The 18,083-nt window shown below is 41.5% G+C and overlaps 1 protein-coding gene across 8 annotated transcripts in view; it reads left to right on the plus strand.

The window, feature by feature from the left end:
- Nucleotides 1-15,452, plus strand: part of ABCC9 (ATP binding cassette subfamily C member 9) — a 71,340-nt gene extending 55,888 nt beyond the window's left edge. For 7 of the 8 annotated variants that reach the window (XM_059471998.1, XM_059472004.1, XM_059472006.1 and 4 more), the window contains 9 exons: nucleotides 2,155-2,256; nucleotides 5,045-5,165; nucleotides 6,147-6,277; nucleotides 6,861-6,939; nucleotides 9,312-9,420; nucleotides 9,639-9,742; nucleotides 10,470-10,603; nucleotides 10,870-10,932; nucleotides 13,455-15,452. In XM_059471998.1, coding sequence (XP_059327981.1) covers nucleotides 2,155-2,256; nucleotides 5,045-5,165; nucleotides 6,147-6,277; nucleotides 6,861-6,939; nucleotides 9,312-9,420; nucleotides 9,639-9,742; nucleotides 10,470-10,603; nucleotides 10,870-10,932; nucleotides 13,455-13,592 — 981 coding nt within the window. In that variant the 3' untranslated portion in view covers nucleotides 13,593-15,452. Of the gene's footprint in view, nucleotides 1-2,154; nucleotides 2,257-5,044; nucleotides 5,166-6,146; nucleotides 6,278-6,860; nucleotides 6,940-9,311; nucleotides 9,421-9,638; nucleotides 9,743-10,469; nucleotides 10,604-10,869; nucleotides 10,933-12,514; nucleotides 12,695-13,454 lie in introns of all 8 variants that reach the window. The other variant, XM_059472005.1, reaches the window with a different exon arrangement.
- Nucleotides 15,453-18,083: the final 2,631 nt, after the last annotated feature.

Consider the following 18,083-nt stretch of genomic DNA (forward strand, 5'->3'; position numbering starts at 1 on the left):
AACCTTGGAAGCAAACAGAGACTTTGCCTGATGCAGAGAAGATAATAACGAGTATTAATCTCGTGAGGAGATAATACACACAGCTCCTTAAAATAGATCAGGATTGTTATGTTAAACCCAGAGGGTTTTTTCAGCTTTCTTGGCCAGGAGTAAGAAAATACAAGTCTGCCTCATCTTCTGCTGCTGTGCTGTCTAGCATCTGAAGGGAGTGCAAGAACAAACATTTACATAACTTCAAACAAGACTTTCTCTACTACTGTGCAGCATCCACAGACCTGCCACAGCAGGAACTACTTTCAAGGCAGAGCGTGGCTTTTCAGTGGCTTTATGAACTATGCCATCCTTCTGCCAGGGCAGTTTTAGGCACACTGATCTCCCAGGTCTTGAAGTATCTCTCCAGCAGCAGGGTTAATCCCACAGCTGTAAGCTAAACCCTTGCAGGGCCATACTGTTTGTGGTTTTATTGTTTGATATCATGAAAGACAGAATAACTAGACTCCAGAAAGAAAATGGGCAGCAGGGCACAATGCAGCCAATGACAGTGACATAGGCTCCTGGGTTTTGTGGGGGCTTTCTGTGAGGGACTTTCCTGATCTGCAAGGCAAGAAGAGGCAAGCAAAGTGATTCCCTTATTCATTTGAAACAGAAAGAACGGTGAATAAACAGAGCAGTGGCCTGATTCTGCTGGACATAAATAGTGGTTAATCCTCACATCAAAGGCTGTATACTCACCTTCTTTTCCTGTTGGAGCAATGAAGTTATTCTCCATTTTTTATGATGGCAAAGCTTTCCCTTGTTCTTGAAGCTTTCAGCTTCTTACAGCATCCAAGATCAGCTGAAATAGCTTCCAAATCTAAGACAAATAAATACAGAGCAACAGCCAATCCTGGAAGAAGCCTGATAATATCTCACAGTCTTAGACTTGCTTACATGCAGAATGAATTTGGTCCAAGAATACACTTCGCCTCATGAGAGCATTAGAAATAATGTGATCTTGCCAAGGAATAGTTCATCTAGCTCTGCCTAATGGCACAGTGATACTAAGATCACTAAAAACTTTGTGAGATTTAATAGCAGCTGTTCAGTCCTGTCCTAGCAGATGATGGAAACTCAAGACCATTATGTTCCATAGGTGTGAGTCACAGAATCCCAGAATCACAGAATGATTTGGGCTGGGAGTGACCTGAGACCCCACCCAGTTCCAACCCCTGCCATGGCCAGTTCCCCATCCAGCCTGGCCTTCTAGAGATGAGGCAGCCACAGCTTCTCTGGTCAACCTGTCCCAGGGTCTCACCACCCGCATAGGGAAGAATTTCTTTCTCATAGCAAATCTAACCCCCCCCTCTGTCAGTTTGAATCCATTCTCCCCTAAAATTTCAGTCTGTATTCTGCTCATAATTTTCTAGACAGATGAACTAGGCAGTCCTCATTTCAAATCTCAGAAGGAAAGATTCCTGATATGGTATTATCAGACAGGAGGAGAAAAATGAATAGAAAATGTGATCCAAAGTAAATGTAATGCAGGCAGCAGTGGGAGAGTGGGAATACCAATTATATCCCATTAATCAGCACCTTGACTCCACAACATGACATGTGGCATATGCTTCAAACCTGAGGTAAACATCCAGAAAATGGGTTCCACCTCTTGCAAAGCTTTTGCCAATAAAACGTGTCCGTGGCCTGTATAAATTCTACCAAAAGCCTTCCTGGAATTAGTGAAGTCAGTAATACTTCCTTTTTTGAGGAGGCAGATCCATCGTTGAGAAGACCTGAAGGAGAGTGCAGAGAGTGGAATTTATTTGTTTTAGTGGTGGGAATTAGGGTTGTCACTGTTATATCCTTCTCATGATTTTTTTAATATGCTTATTAGATTTTTGATCCCTGCTGCTTTTGGGGTTGACACCATGGGATGCCTTAGCCCAAATGAATTTGCAGCGATTACTGGCCTATTTCATTAGTGTTCAGCAAGTTGCTTTGAGTATTTCAGTTTGGGCATCACAACCATGACCTTTTCCAGGGGAAAAAAACAAACCAAAATTAAGGGCTAGATGTCATTACATAAATAATTCTTAGTAAAGCATAACTGCTCCACAGGTAAAGAAATGTTCTGGTTGCTGCATTTTTTCCTTTTTGTCCCCCTGTCTCTCCTTCCAGGATTATCTGGGTGCTTGTATTGTCCTGACTGCTGCTGTCACTTCCATCACCGAAGGGCCACACTCGGGGTTCGTGGGACTGGGTCTCCTGTATGCTCTGACGGTACGTGCCAAGGCCAAGAGTAAGAACTTCCAGACCAACACATTAATTTTATAATATTTTTATGTGTACACTGTCATCTCCCAGCTTTCTTAATCTTGAAAAAAAAGAATCCTGCAAATAATGGACTCAAGCCAAAGTTGAGAGAGTTCAGGGCAACTTGGACTTGCTTCAGATTTTATGAGCCAATTAGAAAAACACAACCATTCCCAGGCCCTGTGTGCTCCCAAGTGGAGCAGGAAAATTAAAAATGCGTAAGAGGACCTGCTGTGCACTCTGTTTTGTACAACACAGCACTGTTTCCACCTCTACATGGCAAAACCTGCCAGGAAATACAGATTGTCATCATCTGGGTAATCTTTAACCAAAGACCAAATAAAATAATTGCTGAAGAAACAGAATTATGGGTTTTGCCCTTGGAGGGAAATTACTGAGATGCCCAAGATTGTCCATGCAATTATGAATGGATCTGGGGATTGGGACATTTGTGGGCATGGTTCATCATGCCAGGTAGCAGTAGGCGTGCAGAGGAGATGGACTTAAGGATGACAAGGTTGTGGTGGTCCAGTAGTTGGTTCATTCTGTCACTGTCATTAGCAGTGTGAAGGAACAGTATTTTAGTGTACCTGGCTGTAAGAGAGGCTGAGTGTTCATCATGAGCACAGAGTGAATGACAATCACCACAGAGAGTAGAAGTACTCATGAATTAAGCACAAGAGTTGGGACAAAATATTACTGAATGAACCATGAGAGTGGGGACAAAGGCAGGATGATGATAGTGGCAGGAACAACTTCTGAAACCATGACTGACATGGCAAAAATCTGTCTGCTTTGAAGCACTGGTATGAGGAAGGGATAAAGGTGTGGGTCTAACCCTGAGATCTGGCTTTGCACATAAATGCTGGTGAGCCCATGGCCACAACAGAAAGTCCTCAGCAGCTGCCTTAGGGAGACCTTAGATCCCCTCTGCGCTGCTGTTGCAACAGTGTGAGAATCTGTCAACAACTGAAAATCAGTCCCAGGGCTTCAGCTTCACTCTGAAAACATTCCTGGTAATGCTGCTTCATTAGCAGGGATCTGGAAGCGTCAGGATGTCTGCATCATCCTTGGCTTCTTTGTTTTTAGCCTGTGTTTGCAAACAGTTCATTGGTGTGAAACAGGCATGTGCTGAAGTCTGGCACAACAGGTGAAGAAGAGCTTTAGGCACCAAGTAATCACCTTTCTCCCTCCTGCCCACAATAACCCTGATGAACTTTTAAAGGCAGCTGGATCATTACCTGCCTCACCTGGCATAGTTTGTTTTTTTTAAAATAATTATTCTTTGCAGCTGAGAGAGGGCTGATATTTGGACCTAGATAAGAGCAAACTGTTTGTACTGCAATTGTGTTTACAGTGGACATCCTGAATTTATTCTCTCCTCTTTTATAAACCCTGCCAACTCCTTTGCACAACTGTGGTGAAGCCTGAGGTAATGGGCAGAGTTTTGGGTGCCGGGTTGTGTTATCAAATCTGCCAGATCTAGGATAGCAGCCTGCCATTGCAAGCAGTAGTTCCTCAGTGTTTTACTTATCTGCAAACTTTCCCATTTCTGTAAATTCCTAACTTAAAAGCTGGATACCAAATAAGCAGATATCTGAACATAAAGGAGAGAATACCCCATCAAGAACTCTATCTTAAGGATAAAGCAAGCAGCCAAGTCCTCTAAACTAACCACAATTTTTGCTGAATCTCATTGAAATTTATTTACTGATTGATTACTGCTTCAATATTAGGTTAGTGGTAAAGAAGTGAGACTGGGTGATTTATTCTTAATAAAGTCCTTATTTGGTGCTCACCAGAAAGAACAGCAAAGTCTTTCTCTGAATACATTTGTGCATAGGGTGTTTTTGTTTTTAAGTTTCTAAAACTTCATTCAGGTACATAAAATATCTCAAGTTTTAAAGATTCTTGTCAGTCAACTCTTCCTAATAAGATCAGTTCTTTTTTACAGAAGCACCTAAATACTGACTTAGGAAACAGATTTACAAATTTCAGCCTTAAACAGTAAGTCCTGCCTAGAAAAGAGTTTTTCTAAGCTACTGAGTATTGTTAGAGAACTAATAATCAACTCTTATCTACTAAAAGTAATACCTTTACTATTGATTTAACTATTGATAAAATCCTTTTCATTACAAATGAGAATAAAAACCAGGAAGGAAATACTGCTGAACTGATAACACTTTTTTCCCCTCATATATTTCAATGCTAAAAACTTCTCATATTTTCCACAGAGGGAAATGGACTATCTAAATATGTAGAAATTAAATTATCATAAAATCGTTTCAATATATTTGCAAATAGTTAACGTTCTAAATCTTTAGTTGCAGTTTTTGAAAGATTAGAATATACATAATAGAAAATATTTCCAAACAGCACTTTCAATTTTGATTTTTTTTCTGTTTGTGTGCTTAAAGAAGACACCTTTCAGTGCTGATTATTAGATGTTAAAAACAAGAGATCCCTCAATCAGTCAGAGTTTAGGTACAACTTTTCCATACTTCTCCTTCAAAAAACAAGGATGAGAATACCAAGCACCAAATTGCTGCCTTAGGGCTAATTGTGTTGGAGTATGACTGGCTTCTTATAGATTTGATGCTGTTGCACTGAGTCTTGAGCTGCTGTAATGTTAAAGAGACCCACTGTGTTGAATCAGGCCAGGGATTTTCACAAATGTATCCAGCCTTTATTTCCAGATGGGTAGATGAACAAAAAGAAGGCTGAACCCTGTCCTTGTTTTCATTTTGTGATGCAGATAACCAACTACCTGAACTGGGTAGTGAGGAATCTGGCTGATCTGGAGGTGCAGATGGGTGCAGTAAAAAAAGTACACAGCTTCCTGAACATGGAGTCAGAGAACTATGAAGGCTACCTGGGTATCGTTCTTAATCTTTTTGGGGCTTTTACATGGTAATGTGAAAGAATGGTACACTTGGTCATGCACACCTCTTTGGCCAAAATCTGTACACACCTCTCTGGCCAAAATCTGTTCTCACTGAGGTGTAGCAGCTGCCACTGGTGTGATGACAAGGATAGCTAAGAGAAGCTATGATAATATGTTGTTCACATTAGTCAACAGGAAAAAAATCCCATCAAATGCCAGGGAGGCAGAGCAGGACTCTGTAGTACAATCAGAAATACCACAGTTATAGATGAGATGACAAAACATCCATGTAAGCTGTTTAGAAAACAAAAATAAGGATAAAAATTAGAAATGTCACATGCTTCAAAATCTCTGATCTTTCTAGCAGATGGGAACTAAAGATAGTGCCACATTGGCAAGCAGACCTCAGCAACTCTTCTCTGAGCTGCACATTGGAATTTGTGCTACACACACTTCAAATTGGCCTTGATTGCTATTTCAGAAGTGGTTGAAGTGCAAGAAATGGCTCATAGGTCAAGAAGCTTCCCTGGAAAGCCAAGCTCCTTAGTCCAGAGACAAAACCTGCTGTGTATTCACAAATCAGGAAGAAACAAGAGCTGTGATAATGTCAACAGCTCACGCTGAGTGGCAGTAACAACTTTCTTCCTCAAGCTGCCCTTCCTGTGCCGGTCACTGACCCAAGGCCACGCTAACACTGCCCTGACACCGCGTTCTCTGCTCCTTTGGCTTGTCCCTCTTGCAGTGCCAAGAGACACTTCAGTATCTGCCCTCTCTCCCTACGTGTGGAGATATGGAAGCCAAGTGCCTGCCAGGCAGTTCCCAGCTCAGCCTCCCCTTGGCAGGGAACTGCAGCTCTGTATTTCCAGTGGCTTAAAGGAAGGTGCCCGGGCAGGAGAGAGGGGAAAGGTGACTGTTGTAAAGGGTGACCTTCTGGCAGCACTCATTTCAGTTTGTTTTTCTGTAACTATTTCAGATCCCTCTCAAGTCCCCAAAGACTGGCCCCAGGAGGGGGAAATCAAGATTGAAAATTTGTGTGTTCGCTATGAAAACAACCTGAAGCCTGTTCTGAAGCATGTGAAGGCCTATATCAAACCAGGACAAAAGGTACCATGTCCAGCAATTGCCCATCATCCTCATTCTGGTGCAGATTCTTCATTACTGAGCTTTCCTTTCTGAAGTGCCAGAAGAACAAGATTAACAACTTGCATTATCAGATATATACATTTACAGTCCTCTCTGAGGTCCTTGGGCACAGATGAAAAACTTACACTGATAAAACTTATTCTTGGCTGGGAGCAATTTTTCTTCTGCCTATCCCATGTCTTTCCAAGTCCATTTTCCTTGCTTAACAGTAAGTCTAAATGGCAGATAAATTAGAAGGATATCAGACTGAACTGTGTAAAAACACAAGAGTATCTCACATTTCAGCACAGAGTGTCATTGGCATCCATGTCAAAATGCTGAAATGCCCTCGGGATGAGTCCTCGTGATGAGGGGGAGAAAAGGGGAATATGCTTGCTGTGCTGTTTTGTGTTTTCCCTGGTGTGCCACCTGCCTTTGGGAAGGACCTTTCTACTTACCAACAGCACAATCCAGTGCAGCTTTCCCCAGAGAACTGCAGGTGTAAGTAAGGAGTAAGGAGTAAGTGAGTAAGTACTCTGTAAGTGACACCTTCCATTTTTTGCAGGTTGGGATCTGTGGTCGCACTGGTAGTGGCAAGTCCTCCCTGTCCTTGGCGTTCTTCAGAATGGTGGACATTTTTGATGGTCAGTTTTTTCCATTTTCCCTGGAATATGTTATCATTCCTCAACTGATCCCCCCTTATTTCCTGAGAAGAAGGAAGGAGCCTTTTTGATAGTTTATAGCCTGATTCTCTGGCTCAGAAGAGATTTGATTAGAAATGTTATGCCTGATCCTTCAAAGTACAAAGTGCCCTATTGCAAATAGCACTTGGTTCTCCCAGGAAATGTTGTGCACAGATTATATTTCTAATTTAAAAAAAAATTTGCATATGGTCTGACAAAACAATGTGCAATTTTTGAGACAGGACAAAAAATATGTAACTCTCTGGAGTGTCTAAATGTTTGCCTAAAGAATAACTGCATTAACTTATTATAGCTGTCAAAATATTAGCAGAGTAGAAACTAGAACTCAACAAGTCCATTCCCTTGTTGTTTGTTTGGGTTTTTTTATTTTATTACGCTTTCCCTTATCTGCAGCAGAATTTGACTCAAGGATTGGAAATATATTGCTATGTTTTCACTCCTGCAGCATTTACCATTAGTTCCAGCTAATTGGCATGGACTGCTTTTCAGCATTTATAATACAAATACATGTGTGCTGTTGAGGGAATATAGAAAACCACTAGAAAGACATCTTTTTGTTTCAAAAATTTCCATGTTTCTAATTTAGCCATTGTGCTTGGAATGTTTGCCAGAGAAAGCACAGTAGGATGTGGGAGGATAAGTGAATCTGATGCAGCTAATACTTGCTTTTGTTGTGGTTTTGTGCCTATACGTGTCTGTGGTCACAGACTTCTGATTCATGACCATGATTCCTGGATTTACAAATATTGCAAAGAAATAATAACTATGCTTATGGCCAGCTTGAAGTTTCCTCTTACTTAAGTCTTCTTTCTGTATATTTTCTTTGTCTCCTTCTCCTGTATCCCTGATTCTTCCCAATGGGAACATCTAAGCCTTTTCTAATCAAGCTCTGTTTATCCTTTGTGCACATCCCTGTCTCAGCTGGATCCATATTTGGCCTCCATGCTGATCCACTTCTGAGTGGGGTCCTGACTCTAATAAAAGTTACATAATAAGATTTCGAGTAACTTTACTAGAAGCAAAATTTCATTCATGCTGTTCCTTAGGTTTTCATTATCTCCCTAAATTTTTATCTGTCCTATTTTATTTTCCAACTTTTGCTTTGTTCTTTAGTGTTTCCCTTCTCTTGCTCAATGTTCAAACAACCTCTCATTTCTCTTGTGTCTTGCTTAACCACCCCTCAATTCTTTCCCAGTTTCCCAGCTCCTCTCAAATTTAATTTTTCCATTAGGTTCTCTCATCTCCTCTTTTCTTTGAGCACCCTGGCTTCCATCAAAGATGCTTCTATCAAAATTTCCCTATTCCACAGGCATGCCATATTAATTTTTCCCTCCTTATTCTACCTCATCTTCTGCTAACCCACTCTAATATTCATGTTTGTGAAGAAAAGGACTTGCTTAAGTTTATGCAACCACCAATGTCTCAAGCAGAAGCCCTATAACCTGATTTGGACTTTGCACCTTACAGATAAAATCTTGATTCTTCTGGCCATATAGTAAAAGCATAAAACTACAATAATAGAAGTAGTCCAGCTAGGGGGTGAATGAAGTCTTCCACTGGAAGAGGGTCACAGAGAACAACCTACAAAATGCAGTATCATGACAATGGGAATGACAGAAGGGACACCTGTACAAAGCTCTGAATATCCACGTGCCTGCCAGTTCACAGTTAGGTTCTCACTGCTGGGAGAGAGAACTGATGAAATGAATGTTAAGTACATCCCAGCAAGGAGTGCAGCTGCCTAGTGAAGCAATCCACATGAAAACTGCAGAAGTGCCTGATGGAAATAGCCTTCACCATATCCTCATTCAGTTTGCCTTGGCCCATCCCTTCCCTGTCACCTCCAATCCCCAGTATATATGCATGTATTATGCAAAAGAAATTGTGCTCCTTCTCAAAGGAAATGTCTTCAGCAACTGTTGAATTCAAGGGGAGCAAAGAAAGGCACAGCAACATAAGTTGCTCTTGTTCTTGCTCTGTTTGGCAGTAATTGACCCATAATAAATTACCCTTCTGGTGCTACCATTAGTCACACAGAAGGGAAGACATGTAATTTCCTTTAAGGGAGGGTGGAGGGAAGAAAAAGGAAAAGAGCAAGGTGGCAGTATCACTAATAAACTGGGACATCCCTGGTTTGGGTAATTAGATACATTCCCCTTCCCCGTGTGTCCGACAGGGCTGAGAGCTCACAGAGACAGTGTCCCATCATCCAGACACCAGCCCAGAGGGGCTGTTCCACCTTTCCACCTGCTACCTTTGGATCACGTGCTTTGTGCAATTCCCTCAGGTGTTCTGTGTGTTGTTTGACACAGGGAGGATAGTGATTGATGGGATAGACATCAGCAAATTGCCTCTGCACACGCTCCGGTCCCGACTCTCCATCATTCTGCAGGACCCAATCCTGTTCAGTGGCTCCATCCGGTAGGTGTAAGCCATCAGGGGGTGGCAGGCAGCATTGCACAGCCTGCCTGTCATGGGAGCTGGGGGACAGGGGAAGATGGAACAGCCAAGGAACCTTCCTAGCCCAGCCCAATCCATCTGCACAGTCTGCCAAGCGACACACAATGCCAAGGTTTTAATTTGCAGAAAACCTGAAAGTAATTGTGGTGACAAGACTCCTGTTATGGTTTTCTTTGCAGCTTTAATTTGGATCCTGAATGCAAGTGCACTGATGACAGACTCTGGGAAGCTCTGGAGATTGCTCAGTTGAAGAACATGGTCAAGTCATTGCCAGGAGGCCTTGGTATGTCGGAACCAATCTCTGGATCATGGGCCAATAATGGAGTCATGCATGCACACAGATAAACAGATCCATCCCATCTGACACTCTGGATCATCATGTAGGAGAGCCAGACACTCTTCATGGTAGAGAATATTTTTATTGAAAAGCTGAAGAATAGTCTGGTTTCCCATGCACTGTGGAAAAATCCTGAAACACCTCAGCATCATGGTGTGATTCTTGGGGCTGTCCTGTGCAGGGCCAGGAGCTGGATTTTGTTGATCCTGTGGGCTCCTTCCAACTCAGAAAATTTGATGATTCTATAATCACAGTGGGATAATTAGTAAGGAGAAAGAAGAACAATTTTACCTCCTTTTGCAGAACCTGGCTCTGCAAGCAGAGCTGTAAACTCTGACAGAGTATTTTTCTTGCCATTTCAGATCCATTTCATGAAGGAAACTTCCATATTTATTTCCATATTAAGTATATTTAATATTACTAAGATATTACCGTGCAGCCTACCAGATTTTCTAACAATTTGTGCCAACTGTTTGTTTAGTGATATATTTCTCCTTTCCCAAGAGGCTGTGCTCATTTTTCTTGGTATCCCTCCATCCCACTGGTCACGCAAGGTTATGGTTATAGGCTTTTATGGGGATTTTGCTTGGCCCTGGAATAGTGCACAAGCAGAGCTCTCAGGGGCACCATTTCAGAGGTGTTCAGATGTTCACAGGAACTGGTTTTGTTACAGATGCCATGGTCACAGAAGGAGGGGAAAACTTCAGTGTGGGGCAAAGGCAGCTCTTCTGTCTGGCCCGAGCCTTTGTCCGCAAGAGCAGCATCCTCATCATGGATGAAGCCACAGCATCTATTGACATGGCCACAGTGAGTACAGCAATCAGCTACTTAAGGATCTACCAGGAGAAAGGCATCTTCCCTAAGTGTCAGCCACAAAGTGTGAGATCTCTGTAGCAGAAAAAGCTGGGAGGTTTTTTGTTTCTCAGGATAAAATAAAACGCTTTAGGGAACTCCTGCTTTCACAGGTGTGACATTTCCCTGCTGGGAAAGAGATAGTGTGGAATATGCTTAAAAACATGTGAATTAGAATGTAACAGGATGAAGTAACTGGAACGAGCCTTTGCCTCTGACAGGAAAACATCTTGCAGAAGGTTGTGATGACTGCCTTTGCCGACCGCACTGTTGTTACAATAGCGGTAAGTATTAAGCCAGAAAAACCTCTTTTTTCCTCATTCCTCAGGCAGTTAACCTTGGCCTTCACCAGTTAAACACCACAACATAAAACTGAAAGTATCACAAAATAGAACTAAACCACAAGGCCAGAATATTCCCATGATACCAAAACAAGTCAGATACCTACTATCAACCTGAAATTTTGCAGTAAATGCCATCTTGCTATCAAACTAAAACACTTGGATCTGAACAAAGACTTTACAGGGAACTTCAGCATCTGCACTGTCTCCAACAAAATTTGAAGTTATTCTCACTAAAAAATTGAAAGCAAATGCATGGTTTGAACTATTACTGAAAGCTGCATCAAAATCTAGGTTTGAATTTTGCCTCTGAAGGCTATGCATGTGTAGTGCCTACAAACACTGCACAAATTTATGAGTTGAGATTTTATAATATTCTTGATGTGGTTTCTCAGGCTGGGTTATCTTTTCTCTCCTTTGGAATAAAAATCTGGGGGTTTACAATAAAAGTTTTAAAAACTGGAATTGATGCCTAAAGAGGCTACCAGAGGCTAGACAGTATTAAAGAATAAGATAGATATTTATTAAAAAGGCCTTCAAAGGATATACCTTGAGCAGTACAAGAGCCTGGCCATGGCTCCACACAAGATGGACATCATGTCATGAATTTTCACACTTTTATACTTTTTGGTCCATTTACATATTTGGGTTAAATGTCCAGTAACAGCTTCAGGTTATGCAGGCCCATCTTCCCACATTGCTCTCCTCAATTCACCATTGTTGGTACTTTTGGGGCCTGAAGCTGCAACAGTGTCCTTGCTTTTCAGGCTGGAAAAGTATTGTTTTGTCTGACTAAACTGTGAAGAGAACTTGCTAACACTTTATATGAAGTTCAGAGTTACACACTGAGGCAGTACAGAATCTGGAACATATGAAAGCTAAAACTTAAGGCATCAGAATCAATGGGAATTACCCCCCAGAATAATATCTTTTCAGCTAGCAGTTTATGATGTTTTTTCCCATTTTTCTGCCACTTCTAGTGCCCAAAAGTTCCCTATATATACATGTGTCATACATACACGTGCATAGAGATGTGGTGGACACCATTAAGAATATTTCCACCTGTGACAGCGGCATTAGTCAACAAACAGGTTTTTTCCACGAGATAAATATGTGTTTCAACAGCTGTTTCATTTGTCTTGTCTGGAATCCTTGTCTGGAATCTGGAGTCCTGTGGTTAGAGATTACAGTCAGGCCTCCTGGACTCTGGTTTCAAGCCTGTCATCGAGTAGTTTGTGTCAGGCAAGCCACTTAACCCAGCCCATTTACAATGTGCTCCAAGGTTCTTGGCTGTGTACATGCTGAAGATTCTGGTGGTGACACTGTTGTCCTTCAGTTCCATGCTTATTGTTCTTCTGGCTGGAATCTCACTTTTCTTTAGCTTTGCCTTTCCAAAGTCAGTGTCTCAAGTGAAACAGCACACATTAATATTTAGCTTTCCTCACGGAGCTGGCTTCATTCCTTCCTTTCCTCGTTCACAGCTGATTTTTCCTTCACCCACCTGTTTTTCTGTTCTTTTTTCCAGCATCGTGTGTCTCACATCTTGGATTCCAATATTGTCCTAGTCCTTTCTGAGGGCTTTCTAGTTGAATGTGACACTGCCTCAAACTTACTCCTCAAAGAGGACGGCCTGTTCACCACTTTGGTGAAGACTCACAAGTAGACTCTCTCAGTCCACACTGTTCACAGGACTTCTGGCTCTTTGGTAGTTATTTTTACCTCTTTAGTTTCCTTTCACTCTGCTTCCTTTCTATTGCACAGCTTCTGAGAGGACAGTGCAAAAAGGTGTTTCTTGTGTGATTCCTGGGTTTGTTTAATTTCATGACTATTTATGTGGATCATATGTAAATCCTAGACATGCAGCTGACACTGAAACTACCATGTCAAGGGAATCCAACCCATGAAGTGATCTCTGAATTTCAGCCTCTTTAGTGAAATATCACACTATACCTGACTGGCTGTATTCATATGGCCTTGAAATTAAGCTCAAACTGGTTTCAAACCTGTAGTTTATGGGATTAAACTGTTGCCTGAAGCACACTCAAATTAAATCTCAGAGGGATTTACAGAAGGCAATAGCCCAGGAATGCCCTGAGGTAGATGGAGAGCAGGCTGCTGGGGTGCAGAGAACAAGGAGCAGAGCAGGATGCTAAGTCACCTGACAGTGCAGGATGCTTCTCATCCCTATTTCCCACAGGGGAAGATGTATTTCAGTGGTGCCATAGGATTTATTCCAACAGCTGTGTTGTCCATAATGGCAAAAAGTGAAGCTCATGCTTAAGTATTTTCAGGCTTGGTGGCAGAGGCTGTAAAGTAATTGAAGATCTCTTCAGGTTAAAGCACAAGGATCTATTACAAATATCGCTGTAAATAAGGACAGCCTTTCCCCAATGGGGTTTGCCTTGCATGAGGCCCATTAGAGAGAATTACCCAAATGAAAACCTGTTTGCTTTCCTTCGTGGCAGCACCGGGTTCACACCATCCTCACTGCAGACCTGGTCATCGTCATGAAGCGAGGGAACATTCTGGAATATGATACTCCTGAGAACCTGCTTTCCCAGGAAGATGGCATCTTCGCTTCCTTCGTCCGGGCTGACATGTGAACAGCCACACAATGCATTTTAACAGCTTATTTTTAAACAGATGAAATGCAAATATTTTCTACTTAGTGTAACATCACTTTTACCTTTTTTGTCTTGTTTTGTTTTTTAGAGCTTATTTCTTCACACTTCCATCTTTCAAAATAATAAAGCCTATTGCAATATATGTATCCCTTGAAGCAATAAAAATGTCACTTTATTCAAAGCTATTAAACTTCACACACATGCACACACACACACATGCACATATGGAGGGAGAAGTTTTTACTTCCTGAGAATTTGGCCTTTTCCTTGGACTTTTTATTGACTTTATTTTTGTTTAAAGAGAGAAAAAGAATGCACTGATCTTATAAACTGCATATGTTATGCTGGAACCAGCAATCAAATCGTGCAGTTTGTCAAGGAAGCAAGAGGTTCCCCAGATGCATTCTGTCCCCAGAGGGAAAAATTAGAAAAACATCCAAGCCCATAACACTTGGGGCAATCTGCTGCATTCCGAAGGCATAAACTTTGCTCTCCAAGTTGTAGCAGAGGGGCAGTGAATAAGGGAAAGGAATTTCATCAGGAATAAGGACATTCTTCCTGTCCTTCACTTTAGTAAGCACACTTCTGTCATGACAGAACTATTTTCAGTGCAATGATGGTTTATTCGTACAGTGAGTTCCTAAATCAATATTCTTCCAACTTTCACTAAAGATTCAAATCATCCTATGATTATGCATGCTTTGATAGGCTTATAGAGGAATTTTGTACAGTATCTGAAGACTTTGTATTAAAATTGATCTGAATTTATATTCTTGATATTAGCCAATCCTTTAATCATGTCTACTAAAATATTCTGCTTAAAATGTCATGTAATTAGCCAACCACTAATTGTTTTATATGTCTTTAGTCCTTCAAGTTCTATTTGGAGACAACTTTTATTTTCCTTTATATATTTGTGGCCTACCTCTAAATCAGATCTAGTGCAAAGAGGTGTGATTTTCAAATTATTGCTATATCCTCAAGAATGTAGATGAAGTTAGACACATATTTACATCAGGCAGCTTTGCAAAGGTTGTCTACACCTGACTTTCACACATAGTTTGATCCTGACCCGTGGGCAGTAAACACCCAGAAGGAGTTTCACAGGCATATTTTCAAAGGTACAGCTTGAGAGATCAGCTTCACTGGTAATATTCAAGGTGATTCTTATTCACCTGCTGCTACAACATTTAGGAAGAACACTAAGTGCACTTAAGTGTATTTATAGTGCATTAAAATAACATAAGGGGCAGCATTTCCATCCCTCCCCCCCCTCCCAAAAAAAGCGCAACAATTTTGGAGAAGTTGTAGGACTTGAAACTGGCTTCCATTTAGTCTCACAGTGCAAAAGATGATACAGTGGTTTATATTTTTAAATTAATTTTTGGAAGTTTTTATTTTCTCTGAATTATTGAAAATATACCTGCGTGACACAACGAAACAAAAGAGCTCAGTCCTGAACATTTTATGAGGGGAAGTATTTCTGTGATTTCCCTGTCTACAGCTGTGAAAGCGTTTTTGTACTTTTCTGGATTAATTCCCTGTGCTGACCTTTGTCATTCAAATAAAATACATTTTTAAAAAACAGATGCCTGCAGCAGAAGCACATATTGTTCTCCAAATTTCATGGCCAAAAGGCCAAAATTATTCTTGATTTAATTTAATTGTCTTTAGTGAAAAGATAATTGGATAATTGGATTCCCTGCTGACTGGGAATGCAGACTGGGTATAGAGATGAAACACAAGAAGACTGGGTATAGAGATGAAACACAAGAAGTTTTGTTGATTTGTGTGTCTTTGATAACAATGTAATCCTGATTTATTTTAAGTGATGCCAGCCAGTTCATTGAGATCCCTGTTCCCACTGCATTAAAGGGTTGCCATGAGCCTGGGACTGTGTCTTGTAATATTTAAGAGGGGCCAATAATTAGCATCTCTTTTCTCTTAGGTTTGTCCCAGAGCCATTGCAGGTTTGCTCACCCCCGGCCTTAGAAGTGAACTCTGTTGTTTGAACAGGTGGAAAAGAAAATAGATATGTGAGAAAAGGAACACATGATGGGGTGAGAGAACCTCATCATGCTCCATCCATTTGGAGGGAGGAGTGCAGGAATATTGGCCCCAGTGTTAGACTCACCATGGCTGATGTGTTGATTGACTGCTGCAGTGGGTCCCACTGCTGCCCAGCAGGTTTAAAAGAACAATCCTATTTCTAAAGCATTAATCCTAATCAAGATACACAAATCTTACAAGATAACAAACATAAATCACCTGCTGCAGATACAGGAGATCTCCTCCTGTTACAGCTTCTGTCCACATGATGGTACAGACACCCCAAGGGCTTAGGCTGAACATTTTTTGTGTTTTCCTCTAAAGGAGGAGGGTGATCCCAATGGTTGCACAGCTGTTTTGTTACTGAAAACGGTGCAGAAGGTACAAAATCTTTGAAACAAATTTCTTTTGATTTCATGTAAAGGTCTGAAGTGTGTCCCATTTGGGAGCAGTTTCCTAAGGCTGTCACGTGCACAGTAAACATGAGCTGGAGACTGTTCCTTTGATTCTTGTCACACTGCCTCTTCTGCTGGTAGGCCCTTCTTCTCTTCCACAGCCTCCTTGCTCTTTTTTCTTCACCATCTCCCTGTGTCATAGACCTTTGAGGCTCCTGCTTGCATCTCTGGATGCTCCTTATTCTGCCTATGCCCTCCCACTCCTTCCCAGATGAGCTCCATGCCCTTTGTCCCATTTCTTCTCTCACACAGCTCTGCACTCACTCTCCCTTTCCCTTTCCTGTCTTTCTTTCATAACACCCCTGCTCTTCAGGGGGACACTTACTCTAGTGACATCATGATTTGGGGTTGGTTTGTTTTTCTAAGCATTAAACCAAGCAAGCTTTCAGTATTGTGATACTGTGCTTCAGAACTATGAAGTTCTTCCTTCTCCAAAAGAGCTTTGAATGTGAACACAGGCTGTGTGTAAATTTAACTATGGACAGAGGAAAGACAGCTCTGTGATAAATTATAAATAATATTTCTCATTCCATCTGCATTATTTTTCTGTTAACTGTTCCTGGGAGAGAAATAGCAAAGTTGTTGCTGATCATAGAATCACAGAATGGTGAGTTGGGAGGAACCTTAAAGCTTCTCCTGTTCCACTCCCTGCCATGGGCAGGGACACCTTCCACTATCCCAGCTTGCTCAGAGCCCCATCCAGCCTGGCCTTGAACACTGCCAGTGATGGAGCAGCCACAGCTTCTCTGGGCACCCTGTGCCAGGGCCTCACCACCCTCACAGGAAAGAATTTCTTTCCAATATCCAGTTTAAACCTACATTCTTCCAGTTTGAAGCCATTCCCCCTCCTCCTACCACTGCACTCCCTCACAGAGTCCCTTCCCATCTTTCCTGTAGGTCCCCTTTAAGTACAGAAATTGGTTGTGCCATGGCTTGTGGAGCCACAACAGTGTTTCTTAACCTTTGGCTTACAACCTGTGGGTATCTTTTCCATTCCTTGAGCCGGGTCTAAGGGCTGGCATGGATCAAACTGCTCCCTTCCTGTAAGTGGCCTTTCATCAAACTCATCACAGCTCATAATAGCTCATCCCTGCTTCTTCTAGACTAGAAATATCCCATACAACCTCGGCTGAGCCCAATCTTAATCATGCTAGGAAACACCAGAACTTCCCCTGAGCAGTTTGGGATAGCTCTGTTAAGCCAGGGGCATAAGCCAGGCAAAGTCTCTGCAGGGAGTCATCTCTGCTTTGTTAGGCCAAGTGATACATACAAGAGGTATCTTAAGTGCTTATAATAAGTTCCAGTCTCACTGCAAACCTGAAAAAGCTCTTTATTTGCAGGAGTGTGCCTGCTTTTCCCAGCTGTATCAGTCAGCTGAAAGAATATATTCTCCAATGCTTCTCAAGCACTTGGACAAGCACAGCAGAACACCTCTGCTATAAATTCATGCACCTCCAGGGAACTCAATTAGTACCAGCAGGAACATAGCCCAGAGAAGTTTTCATCTCATTATATATAAACCCTCTGCAAAGAGCAATAACACTGAAATGTGTTTTCTTAAAACAGAAATACAATTTCAAATGTGGTCAAGTAGTAAAAACACCTTGTACCATAAGTTGTTTAATTTAGTTGAGTGTGTTCTTTTTGCTTCCCAAAGCAATGGACTGCTGTGCTTTATTGTGTAAAGATGTCAATACATTCACAGGCAATTTTGTTAATGCATCATGAAAAGCAGAAGGAAATCTCACACGAGCATTTTACATGAATGCTTGTAGATATTTCATCAAAAAAATAAATGGAGATATAACACACTTGAGTCAACAGCTACTTTTATAAAAAAAGCTGTTGACAGGGGCCATGTCTTCATTATCATGTTTCCATTATCCAGTGTCAGAAGTTGGAGTATGTTCCCCTTGGAAGCACTATAACCCCGTGTCCTCAGTGTGATACTGCCAGTCAAAATCAG

The sequence above is a fragment of the Ammospiza nelsoni genome, chromosome 5 (assembly GCF_027579445.1).
Source record: "Ammospiza nelsoni isolate bAmmNel1 chromosome 5, bAmmNel1.pri, whole genome shotgun sequence".
Lineage (NCBI taxonomy): Eukaryota > Metazoa > Chordata > Aves > Passeriformes > Passerellidae > Ammospiza > Ammospiza nelsoni.